At 37.0% G+C, this 13,397-nt stretch overlaps 1 protein-coding gene across 2 annotated transcripts in view; it reads left to right on the forward strand.

Annotated features, from left to right (window-relative positions):
* Nucleotides 1-13,397, forward strand: part of Plod2 (procollagen-lysine,2-oxoglutarate 5-dioxygenase 2) — an 87,557-nt gene that overhangs the window by 39,528 nt on the left and 34,632 nt on the right. For both annotated transcript variants that reach the window (XM_015486975.2, XM_015486976.2), the window contains exon 3: nt 2,023-2,159. In XM_015486975.2, the coding sequence (XP_015342461.1) occupies nt 2,023-2,159 (137 nt within the window). The remainder of the gene's footprint in view (nt 1-2,022; nt 2,160-13,397) is intronic.

The raw sequence follows: 13,397 nt of genomic DNA on the forward strand, positions 1-13,397 counted from the left end.
AGATTGCTTTGGCCTGGGGAGAAACTGAGCTATACTTACATGTAATTCAATAAAAGGTCGTATTCCTTAGGCAGCCTCTGGAGTAGAAGGTACTGATGGTGATGCACAGCAGCTAGTCAAGAGGTGGAATTTGCAGGGAAAGAGGGTGGTAACAAGGGTACAGAGTACAGTGAAGGTCAGAGGTACAGGTGCTTAATAAAAGATCAATGAAAATATGTTCAAAGTACGTTAAGAGAGACAAGAAATATAGTGATATTCACTGAAGTCAAAGAAGAATTAGGATAAAACATTTCTGAAGTCTTTGAGGAGGATCTTTTGGGTTCAGACTAGGCTGACAAAATAGACTGTTATGTGCAAGGCACCTGACTAGGAACTTTCCATATGGTACCTTCTTAGTCATTATATGAACAGTGTAAGGTACATATTTATTTATGGGCAAAGAGAACCTGCTCCAGGGTCCATAGCTACAACCTGTGAGGTCTTAGACCACAGCCCTATTTGACTGGCTCTGGAGTTCATGCCCTTTCTGCTGGCTTCCCATTTTGTAATGCAGTGATTTTCAAAGTGTGGACTTCAAACCACAGTACCCTCGTCACCTGGGAACTAGTTAGAAAGGAAACACTCAGGCCACCTCAGAACAGCTGAATAACAAATTCTGTGCTTTCTCCAGCTGTCCACGGATTCTGGTGTGATTCTGGTGCACCCTGAGGTCCGGCGCATGCTGCATGGCCTGTCACTGTACTGTATGACCCTCAGGTGTGGCCAGGGCAGTTGCTATTGCAGCATCAGAGCCTCCAGAAGGGTTGTGAAACCAATCAAGTAAAAACCAATAATTCTGCTAGATTAGAAATAATTTGAATCCTGATCCACACGAGTTTGAGTTTTCATGGGTGGAATATTCCTCCCATTCCTCATTATAGGTAGAGATAAAATGATTCTGAGAGATTTGAGGCTGGGAGTCCCACTGGCTTGCTTTGCCAACAGATTTATATTTGGCGCTGTGTTAAGGACAGTGACAACTCATGATATTTATTTATTTTTAGTTTACTTTTTTCATTCGTCTTTATTTTTAGTTATGTTCTCAGTTATGTTCCCCCTAGTCTCCTAATACATCAATATTTTAGCACCTTCAGACACTGTTTTGAGGAAACAAAAGATAAAACTGTGTATGACAGGAGGGACACATCTTATGCTCCTCTTGCCTCAGGGCCAGGTGTGTAAACAGTGTGTTTCCAACTCAGGAGGCCCTGTGGAGACTCATGTGCCAGTGAAGGTCCAGGGTACAGGTGTAGTTCTAAGGGTACAGGTGCACAGTGAAGATCAAGGGTATAGGTGTAGCTTCAAGGGTACAGAGTACAGTGAAGGTCAGAGGTACAGGTGTAGCACTAAGGGTGCAGGTGTACCGTGAAGATCAAGGGCACAGATGCATAGTGAAGATCAAGGGTACAGGTGTAGCTCCAGTTAATTGTGTGCAGGCAGTTTCTTGCATTGATAAATTCTTAACAAGAACGAAGACATTTGAAGATTTAGAAGGTAAAGAAAGTGCCCTGTTTGATGGCCTCTGCATTTCCCTGAACAATCCATTTTGGTTTGGTAGGAAATTCCTTCAGGGCCAGTCGAGGAGAACCCTGGGCTTCAGGGGATTTCAATCTTGATCTTACACATTTCCTACCAGATTGAAAGAAAAACTGATATGGAAGATCTCTTCATTTTCTTTTTAATTTTATGCTGAACAAAGAATAATAAGATACAAGAAATATTTCCTCAGTCCAGCTGCATGCAATAGACTCAAATTTTGAAATGATAAAATTGGGAATGGCATTTTTGGGGTGGATAATATTAAAGAAGTATGACTGATCCAGTCATTAATTTCTTTTTTCTGGCATCATGATTTTATGTGACATGTGGAGAGTGGGTTATGGTGTAGGACTGTAAAGTTGGCGATGATTTTAAGTTTTTTATGGTGTTGTCATAATTTAATCTGAGTTTTGCTTAGGGTTGAAATGTTGATTTCTTTGATAGGTCCTTGGTCAAGGAGAAGAGTGGAGAGGGGGAGATGGCATTAATAGTATTGGAGGGGGCCAAAAAGTGAGATTAATGAAAGAAGTCATGGAACAATATGCCAGTCAAGATGATCTGGTCATCCTGTTCACTGAATGGTAAGAGACACACCCTGTGGATTTTTCAGTCTATATTAAATTATTTTTTTAAAAGGTTGAGATTTATATCTATGTGTTATTATACATTAAATTATCTTATTGATGAGGAATCATTGTTTTGAAAAGTATATTTTTCTCATAGTTATAAAACCATGGTCTGACATAATCGTGTAATATGTTTAAAGTGAGGATTTACACTAGGTGAAATAGTGCACGCCTATAATCCCAGCACCATGGGAGGCTGAAGCAGGAGGAGCATAAGTTTGGCCATCCTGGGAGACTTAGTGAAACCCTATCTCAAAATGAAAAATACGGAGGACTGGGGATGCAGCTCAATGATAGAATGCTTTCCTAGCATGTACAGGGTTAGGGTTTAATCCCTGGCATTAAAAAAAAAAAAAAAAAGAGTTGCTATGGACACTAATGAGAAAACATAGTATAGGCTAATATTTTTGTGAAATTCATGTTTTAGTGAAGAAGTAAAGGTCATGTTGAACTTTTCTGTTAAGAAGGGTGGCTCAACCAATTCTGATTACCCTGGGGTGGAAAAAAAGATTATGTAAAGTTATAAACACAAGTGAAATGCAAGAAAGCCGGTGTTGTGAGAGAAGAACCTTCTCAATGTATAAATATCTTTTTGTTTTGGTGCTGGGAATCAGCCCTCGGTTTGCATTCAAAGGAAGCTTTAACACCCAGCTATCCCCCTAGCGTATAAATACTATATCCCCCTAGCCCATAAGTACTGCTTTTTGTATACTCCGCTGACCTGAATAATTTGGAGTATCTGCAATCTTCTCTTAGCTTCTTCTTATATTAAAAAAAAAATAGATCAACTTGTCATGAATCTTTCAAGTTGTCACTTTTCTTTCTCACATTCTTTGTTTTTTTTTTAAATTTTTATTTTTATGTTTTTGGTTACTGATCACTCATTTTAAATGCCCTTGTATTTTCCTCTTTAACTTAGAAAGGACTTTCTGTATCTTTTATTTTGAAAAAAGTTAAAAGGACTCTTATTTGCTGATGAAAATAAGAGAGCTTTTTAAAATATAAGGATGTAAATAAGAGACATAAATGTGAACATGAAAGTAGAAATAATGAAGTTTCCATAACATCAGCACCTGAAAACTTGGAAAGAATCCATAATACTTGTATCTTTGGAATTTTCCTGATGTCTCCCAGGCAAGAAATTACATTCTGCTCGTGTTTACCTTTTTGGGCAAGATGTGCTTTGGCATGGCATACCTCAGAAACCCTGTGGGCTGAGCTTGTGTACTGTGAATTTTTCTACATTGTCTGTTGTTATGTATTTTTCCCTAATAAAAATAAAATAAAATAATTCATCATAAAAACTGTTTAGATTAAATATTGGGTATATTTTGGTTTAAAATTACCATAGATTTCCAATAACTAGATCAGTTAGCTTGAAGTTTCCAAATGTACATTTGGGTTTTGACTGTGAAGCAGATTCTCCTTGTGAAAGCTTCCACATATGAGCTTTTTTTTTTTCAGATTCCTCAAACTCTTCATGGGTTTTCGGAAGAATCCTATCCTTTTCCCCTCACCTATCATCCCTGTTCCCTCTCCTGCCAATCCAAGCTTTTGCCTTGGGGAACTGGTGAAGTGAGGCCAGTTTGTTTCTAAGGAGACTTGGGTCTCCCTGTGATCTAGAGCCAGCTGGATGTTGGGTTTGTGTATTCAGATGATATTTAAACCCAGCTGGACAGAAACAATGGTCGTATTTTAATAGAAGGCCAGTGTCTTCGAGGTCTTAGTGTTTGATACTGATCAGTGAGTCAGATGGAAGCCGTGTCTCACACCTCTGAGAACAGCCAGCCAGCTGGAAAGACCGAGGCCCAACTCAGCTAAGTCCTTGTCCAGAAGGAGTCATTAAAGTTTTCTCCACCATCACCCAGTGTCCCCATCTTGTGGCTCAGCCAAGGGTGCAGGGGAAAGTAGCCAAGAGGGCACAGAGGGGCGGAACAGCTGCTGTCATTTTAGGGTATATTTTTCCTCTTATTTTTTTAAAACAACACTTCAAAAAAGCATTGTATACAGTGTGTTGAGTATAATTGAACATTATGTCGGTATTGTGTACTGGGCCCAGGAGAATTGAATTCAGCTCTTTATAAATTATTTTAAATTCATTGCCTATTCTATTTTTAAAAAATTGCTCATCTTTTGATGAAGGGTCAGAATTCAAGATACATTCATCTTAAGCAAACAAACACCTATTTTTCATGTGATTTTTTTAAAAGGATGATTCAATTATAATAGTTTTATAAAAGCATAAGGCACTACTATATAAAAATGCACAGATTTATGTGATTATTTGTTTACATAGGCCTTTAAAATAATTTTTATATCATGACTTGTGTATTTTAAATGTAAAATTTAGTGATTTTGGTATACTGAACAAAGTTGTATAATCATCATTACTATTCAATTTTAGAACATTTCTAATATATGATAAGGGTCCTTTGTCCCCATTTAGATAGCATTTGTGCATTAAATTAGAAACAGTTTTATGAACTTGTGTCACGAGAATGTATATTCTGAATTAAATTTTGGAACATCTAAAATAAGAGGCTGGATCTTTTAAAAAACTCACTCTACAGAATAAGATTTATCATATTTAATTTAGATAAAAATTAATATTTGTCAAGGTTTTGTATTCTTTTCAAAAGAAAACTAAACCTGAGGATCTCTACATATGAAATTGCCTCCAATATTTTTTAAAAAGTTATTTAAAGGTTTTTTTTTTTGTGTGTGTGTATGTGTGTGTGTGTATGTGAGTACATGTGTTTATTTGCAATTTATATGGCTTGATGATCTCTTGGTTAGAGCAACTATGGACATGTGCAATGCATTTAGTGGCTTTTAAAGGACAAAAATTATTCTTTTGAAGCAAACTAATGAAAATTTGGAGGATAAATATTGTTACTTGATAGCTGCAGATTCCCTTAGGAAGAGAAATTATCCTAGATGGTTTTATAATACCTTTATCTCTCTGGAAGAGCATTTATAAGGTACTTTGTGTTACTTTTAGAATTGCCTTATAAAGCATGTATTTCTTTTACTGTGTTCACAATGAAGACAGGTGAGCAGCTTTAGTTTTTCTATGGGGACCACATGTTGTTTCTTTCTTTTGTAGATACAGTGCATAAACTAAACTGTAACAAAAAGTGGTGTTCTTGGGAGTAAATTTGATACTCACTGAATATCCCCACATAATGCTTGCTGTGCTGTACACAGTGAACTGGAAGCCAGCAGCATCCCAGGACCTAATGTAAGCAAATGGTGGAACCATTCTACCAGATTTTTGAGTGTCAGATAAGATCATTTAGTAAAAATGTTGACACTTTTATTCTTATAGACTTGAGAAAATTTCTTTTAAACTAAAAAAAATATGTTGAAGAAAACTAGTTAGAAATAACGTCAGTGCAGTTACTTGAGTTTGAATTAGGGACAGGGCAGAATTTCATTGGCAGTAATGTGTATATCTCAATTAATCAACACTCGAATGTGCTCGGTTTTAAAGACCCTCAGTATATGTATTATTCACAAGATATATTTGGTGTTAGTTATTGGCCTTATGTAAAGGAGTATTTTCTTTTGTGAAAGCATCTGCTTAAAATATTTTGGTATGTAGAAACCTTCCAGTTCATCCATGTATTTGTTTAAACATGATTAAGCCTTTGACATAAGATAAAGGGATTGGCTATTGCCAATTAAAGACAACGTAAGGAAAACTAAACTTAAAAAAATTAGAATGGGTGGGGCACAGTGGCGCACACTTGTAATCTCAGTGGCTCTGGAGGCTGAGGCAGGAGGATGGAAAGTTCAAAATCAGCCTCAACAATTTAGCAAGGCCCTAAGCAACTAACTTAGCTGAGGGCGTGGCTCAGGGGCTAAGGGTCTTTGGGTTCAATCCCTGGTACCACCAAAAAAGAAAAAAAGTAGAATGGTAGTCAGTGCTACACCATGAATGCTGATATATATGATTAAAATAATCTAAAGTGAAGTCATTATTTCAGTAGTTTCCTAGGTGGCTGTGATATGGGAAGTTGGTCCAAGATAAATATACTGTGGCTAAAAAATGGAGGAGCAATCTAATCACACCAGTCTGTGCTGTGCTACCTTGTGCCCGATCATTGATCTTCTAGGCTGAATTTAGTTGTTTGCTCCACACTGTGACGTTGGTTTATTTATGTATTTGTGTATTTTCTGGGCACCATAGCAAGGGAACCATAAATACTGGGTAACAGTGTGTTGCTTCACAAGGAGAAACAGACCTTTTGAAGGGGAGAAATATGATGAGTATTTCCAAACTTTTTTCAAACTTTTTTCTTTTATTTATTTAAAAATAAAATGAATTCTAAAGTCAGAAAGACATTTGGAACTTTGTAAGGATTAAAATTATTAAAAATTGACTTCTAAACAGAAACTGTGAAAAGGATGCTGTTGCCTCTTCTGATCCTTCTTATGTCAACCAGTGTTTGTTTCTTTTGGCTTCTTACTGAGCATTATTTATTGAAAAAGTGAGTTCGCGGAGCCAGTTTTTCTCTCAGCACTCAGTGTGCATGTATTGAGCACAAAATGTGATCTGGGCATTGACCTTAGCACTGTAGAGAAAGAGCCATGTGCAGATTCCCAGGGAGTTCACACTTGTGTCACACCTCCTCAGCCACCAAGACTGAACAAACTTCAGGATGTGTGTTTTCAAAACAACCTGAATGTTGGCATCATCTTAACTTTAGCATCATTTACTTTAGTAAATTATGCAAAGATCATGTTTTAGTGGATCACTTGGTGAATTGTTTGTTAGAAGATTATTTTTCTGATTTTCTTCTTCTTATTATTTGGTACTGGGTAATGAACCTAGGGGTCCTTTTCCACTGAATTATATCATCAGCCCTTTTTATTTTTATTTTGAGGAAGACACTCAGTAAGTTGCTTACACTTTCACTAAGTTACTGAGGCTGGCCTTGAGATCCTCCTGTCTCAGCCTCCAGAGTTGCTGGGGTTACTGGTGTGTGCCACTGCAACCAGCTATTATTATTGTTATAAAAGTGTAATTTATGCACATTATTCTAAAATTAACAAGATCTATTGTATTTGTTTTCTAGTAAACATTTTATATCTCTCATAATTCAAGTTAATGTGTACCTAGTATGTCCACCTTTGTTTTGTCTTACACAGTTTATATAGAAGCAAAACCTTCCAATATGATGTCTATAATTTTAATGGTAGATTTATTTAACAGGCTACTCCTCCTGGGCTGTGAGGCAGGTGGAGTGTGCAGGCACTGAGAACCCAGTCATTAATGAGGGACAACATTTCATTATGTTAGCATGAAAGAAAGCCAAAACACGTCAAGGTTCCTGTTTCTATACTGTCTCATTCTTTCTTTTTTGACAGAAAGATTTAAATTGTCAGCTGTCACTCAGATATATTACACCGTCTTCTTGGTCATCTGGGAAAGAGTACAATGTGCTTAGGAATAAAGTGGGAAAGGAGTGAATCTGGGTTTTTATTGCTGATATCTGCTGAGGTTTGAGTGGGCGCATTAGTGCCCCATAGGTAGGAATGAGGAAGAAGGAGCATGTGACTTAAAAACACAAAGGGGTTTTGGTGATCATATCAGTCTTGGTTGATTGTCCTAGCCGGTCTCACGTGTGATTGCTCTGTATGTATTCCCAAAGCAGACTGTCTACTCTTCACATCTTTAAATTTTTAAAAATTTGTTTTAATTAGTTATACAAGACAGTAGAATGCACTTTGATACATCATGCATTTTGAAGTATAATTTCTTGTTCTTCTGGTTATACATGATGTAGAATTCCACTGGTTATATAGTTATATATGTACATAAGGCAATAGTTTCATCCATTCTGCTATCTTTCCTACCCCTATATCCTCTCCCCTGCCTTCACTCCCCTCTATTTAATAGTGAGTGGTTCTATCCTTCAATTTTGCTCTTCTTAGTAAACATGTATTCATTAAGCACCTATATGTGCAAAATATGGTACTAGCTGCTGTGGCTGGGGACACCAACCGAGATGGAAATCCAACCCTCTGGGTACATGCTTTGCTCAACAGTTTTGTGTGTGTTGTATTTGGCACATCCCAGCTGTGTCACATTAAGTGTAAGGAATTAAAAAAAAAAAAAGATTTATTTCTTTATTGATCCATTGAACACTTATGCACTAAATGTATGTCAGCATTCAAAGTGTTAATGTTTTAGAGATAAGCTTCATTATTATTTTAGAACTGGAGGGGAATTTTTCTTTTAATTAATCTCATCATTTCCCAAATAAAGAGACTGGTGCAGAAGCAGGTGAAGCCTTGTGCCCCCTCCCCGCAGAGAGCTGCCGCTGGAGTGAGCCCACTAACGTCTTTGCCACTCCTCTCTCCCTGGCTTCTCTCCCTGCCAGAGGTTTGTCCAGCACTTGGCTGCAACTTTCCAAAACACGGTTTGTGGGAAGCGACCTTCCAACTAGGCAGTCTTCACTGACCCTGCCTCTGCCCGACCTCATGAAGTGAAATGTAAATGGAATTATATGCCATTAGGAGGAACATTTACCAAACAATATTTGATTTTTAAAATAGTCCCCCAACTAGCTCCCTTTTCTTCTCTCCAAAGTGGCTAAAATTTATGTGATAATTTTCTACTGTGATTTGATCATAATTTATTCTGCAAGTACCTGTGGGTGGATATTTTAAATGGGTTGATTGTGTGTGTGCCTAGGGGCTGTTAAAGTATGGCGCCTTGGTGTTGGTTTGTGGTGTTAATTTTGTCTCTGGAAATACAGATATATATTTGAAGTGAAGATGTGACAACAGAATTTTTAGGGTTTTTTTTTGTTACGCCTTCTAAAGCTTCAGTTTATGAGACTTTATTTAAGCTTTCAGACAGTAACTGCTAATAGTTCGGATGATTATAACTTTTATTTAAGTTTATGCTAGTGATGATAATGAAAATATTGGATTGGGAAAGAATAAGTCACAATTAGGGGAGACTTCTGTTGCTTTATTTTTCCGGCTGCATGGTAGGTTTTGCTTCTTGATGAGACTTGGAGTGATTCATTCATTCACTAATTCATTCATTTGTACAACAAATATTTATTGACTATCTTCAAAATCCAAGGCCAAGGAGATATATAGAAGAAAAAAGACATGGATCTAGCATTTGAAGGAGAAACATGTAGTCTAATCTGAGGTAAGCATTCTTAGCATGAAGGACAGAAAACAATACCTGTGGTGAAGGCGGAGAGGAGAAGAGCTGTGGGTGTTAAGAGGAAGGAAATGGTGTTTTCCAGTAATGGTCATTAAGGAGAACTTTGTAGAGGAGGTGTCCTGGGAAAGGACCCTGAAATGTGTTGCTTTGGACCCAGTTGAGAAAATAGGTACTAAGAGGAGGTGCCATCATGAGGAAAGGTGCAGATGACACATCATATGACTCAGTTTGGCTGTTAACACTATGCTGATTCATTTAGATTTCATTCTATGGGTCAATAAACTGTGGTTCAGCCCATTGCCTATTTTTTTTTTAATTAGAGCTGTATAGTTGGTTTCATCCTGGCAAACTCACACGTGCATGGAAATCGATTTCAGTTCATAATTCTCCCCTTTCCTTCCCAGCTACTTTGCCCTCTCCCATTCTCCTTTCTCTGTTCTACTAGACTTCCTTTTGTTTGTCTTTTAATTGATATTTATTATCCTTATCTTCCCTTTTATTCTAGCTTCTGCATAAGAGAGGAAACATCTGACTTTTTTTTTTTTTTGAGAGAGAGAGAATTTTAATTTTTTTTTTTTTTTAGTTTTCAGCGGACACAACATCTTTGTTTGTATGTGGTGCTGAGGATCGAACCCGGGCCGTACGCATGCCAGGGGAGCGCTATACCGCTTGAGCCACATCCCCAGCCCAACATCTGACTTTTAAGTTTCTGAGTTTGGCTAATTTCTCTTAAGCATGATATTCTCCATTTCCATCCATTTACCAGGAAACGCCACAATTTCATTCTTTTTTATGGTTGAATAGAACTCAGCCATATGTTTATATATATTTATACACACACACACACACACACACACACCACAATTTATTAATCCATTCATCTATTGACAGGCATCTGGGTTCATTCCATAATCTAGCTATTGTGAATTGTGCTGCTACAAATATTGATGTGGCTCTATTGCTGTAGAATGCCAATTTTAGATCTTTTGGGAAAACACTCAGGAGTGGGATAGCTGGGTTGTATGGTGGTTCCATTCCTAGTGTTTTGAGGAATCTCCACCCTGCTTTCCAGAGTGGGTGTATTAGTGTGCAGGCCTCCCAACAACATACAAGGGTTCCTTTCTCCCCCACAACCTTGCCAGCATTTGTTGTTGTTTGTATTTTTGATCATTGTCATTCTGACGGGAGTGAGATGAAATCTCAGTGCCTTTTTTCCTTGCATTTCCCTGATTTCTAGAGATGTTGAACATTATTTCATATATTTGTTGGCCATTTGTGTTTATTCTTTTAAGAAGTTCTATGTTCAGTTCTTTTGCGCATTTGTTCATTGAGTTATGTGTGGGGGGGTTAAGTTTGTTGGATTCTTGGTATATTCTGAATATTAATCCATTGCCTGCTTTGTAGAGCAGTGTTCTGGGAACCCAGCCCTGCTTGTTCATTTACATACAGTCTGTGGCCGCTCTTGTACCACAGAGGCAGGGTTACCATGTTTGACGGAGACCATGTGGCCTTCAGAGCTAAACTATTTTCTGTAAAAGGTGAGAGATGGAGTGAATATTTGCTGACTCCTGCTTTAGATCATAGTTGAAAAGCACTGATTGGGTCTGGGGACGGGCACTGTGAAAAGATGTCAGACAGTCCTAATTAGAAGTGGGTGATGTGGAGATGGGTGATGTGGCAACCCATAGGATGTCTTAATGAGTCTAGGCCAGTGCCTTCTAGTGATGCTGTAGAGGATCTGAATGCTAAACGGATTAAGAATCTGTTTAGCATTCACTAGTGTTTGGCAGAAGATTTAATGACAGGCTGTGAGAGGGAGGAGTCAAGGCTACATGAACGTTTTCAGTCTGGGAATCGAGTGGCTGATGGGACCATAGAACCAGGGAACACAGAAGGGCAAACACGTGTCAGTCTCAATGACCTGTTGGAGATGGGGCTCTGACATGTCTGGTACAGGACTCAATGTGACCACGTAATGTGGAATCTATGGCTTTTGCAGGACTCAGGAATATTTACCATAGTTAACTGTGGAAAGTTTTATTTTATTCTTCATATTTAAGTGGCCTGAGTTCCTATGAGAATTATTTTTATGACCTTTGTGCATTCTTTGTTGAAAACAAAATTTGAGTTTTTGTGGCCAAAATGATTTTAACTAGAAAAACTTTCTTGCCCTTTGAGAAGTCTTAAATAGATTCCAAAAAAATGTTTCTAAAGTACTCAAACACAAAGGAACAGTGCTACTAGTTTGAAAGGGGAAAAATTTCAACAACTTTATATTTTTATACAATCAAAATTTACTTGAATTATATGAAAATAATTTTCCCTTCACTGTTTTCTTTAAAATAAATTGCATGTTTTAAATGAATTCATGCTTATGAATTAGTTATTCAGGTGAAAATTGCCACAACTCCTCCATGACAGAATGTTGACCTTTATAGTTGCCGTACAGTGTGTATAGGTCTGTACTGTTCACTGGGATTTCAAAGATTTAGTATTCACTTTCCAAAATTGCATTTATAGCGTTTAAATAAGTGATGCTACCTGAAAATTTTCTGAATTAATCTGGCGTAAGCCTTTGATCATAAGATTCTCTAAGCATACCTGCTCCACCCTATTTCCAAAAAATAGATTGGGCTCCTCTTTTCTTTGGAGGTCTATGGCTGTGTCTATCTCAGAGAGACAGCACTCATAGCCCAAATAAAAACTACTCTTATGTCTTAATATTCAATATTTAAAAGAATTATCAACAGCTAGTAGTTTGAAGGAAAGTACCTGTATTTACAAACACAGAACTGAAGAAATCCGTTGTGCTTAGAAGAAAAAGAGAAGAAATTTGTTATTTTCTTTTTAAAGTCAAATTAATTCAGTTGTTGTTATTGTTTTTTAATAAATAGGAATGGAATAGTTGTTTTGAGGTTTTAATCAGAACAACTTTATATTTTAAAAAATACCTGCCTCTGGATAAAAATTAAATTATTTTAACTTTCAGATTGGCATAAACTTAAAAATGAGGTATCTTCTGCCTCTCCTGTGATAGGAGCCTTCTTTTTTAGTTAATAATGGTCTTAGTTTGGGATAACATTGATGCTTACAACTTCCAGGGTTTGTTGTTAGTTTTTAATCTCTTTTTACAAGTGATTGATGAGATCGATACTACTTCTGCTCCATTTTATAAATAAAGGAACTAAATCATAGGGAGATCCAATAAATTGTCCATGATTACTCTTAGAGCAAGTGGTAACACTGGCTTTAGAGACTCGACTGGCAGACATCAAACTGTGTGCTGTGAGTGATGTTGTGATAAGGCTATTTAATACGTACTTTCTTGCCTGTTGATCCTGGAAGGAAAAAAAAAAAAGTATGTACCACTGTATATATGTGTATATCTATCTGTTTCTACATACTCATATGTAGATATTTTAATTTTGAAATGATGATTTTCATAGCTAAAGTAAAAACAAATGATAAATTTTATTCCTCCAGAACAGTTTGAAATAAAAAGAAATAATCTGTACCTCTGATCCCAATGCTGTTATTATTTTAAAAATTACATAAATGAAGCAGCAAAACAACAAAATTTAGTTGTACATTCTCTACATTTTTAACTCCCTTTCTGGCTTTTTCTCTTTTTCTTTTTTCCTAGAGTGAGAATTGAATATATAGTGAGGGTGTATAGGTCAGGGTATTTTTTTCACTTATGAACTCTGGCTCTCCACAAAGAGGGGAGGGCAGCAAGTTGAAGCAAGCAACTTCCTTTTTAAAACAAAGGACCTGAGACTGTCTATCCAAGTTCTACCTGTATTCCCTTGAACTAAATAGGTCATGAGGCCACATGGAGCTTCACTGTAGCTTCTAAGCAGGATGGCCATATGTCTTACATTTGGTGGATTCCACTATTAAAACACGGGCCTGAGAATGTATAATGGAGGTCATTTGGCATCTCTGCTACAAGTTTAAATAATAAGTAAAAATTTCCAATACTCTCGCTAATGTGTTTAATT

The sequence above is a fragment of the Marmota marmota genome, unplaced genomic scaffold (assembly GCF_001458135.2).
Source record: "Marmota marmota marmota unplaced genomic scaffold, marMar, whole genome shotgun sequence".
Classification (NCBI taxonomy): Eukaryota; Metazoa; Chordata; class Mammalia; order Rodentia; family Sciuridae; genus Marmota; species Marmota marmota.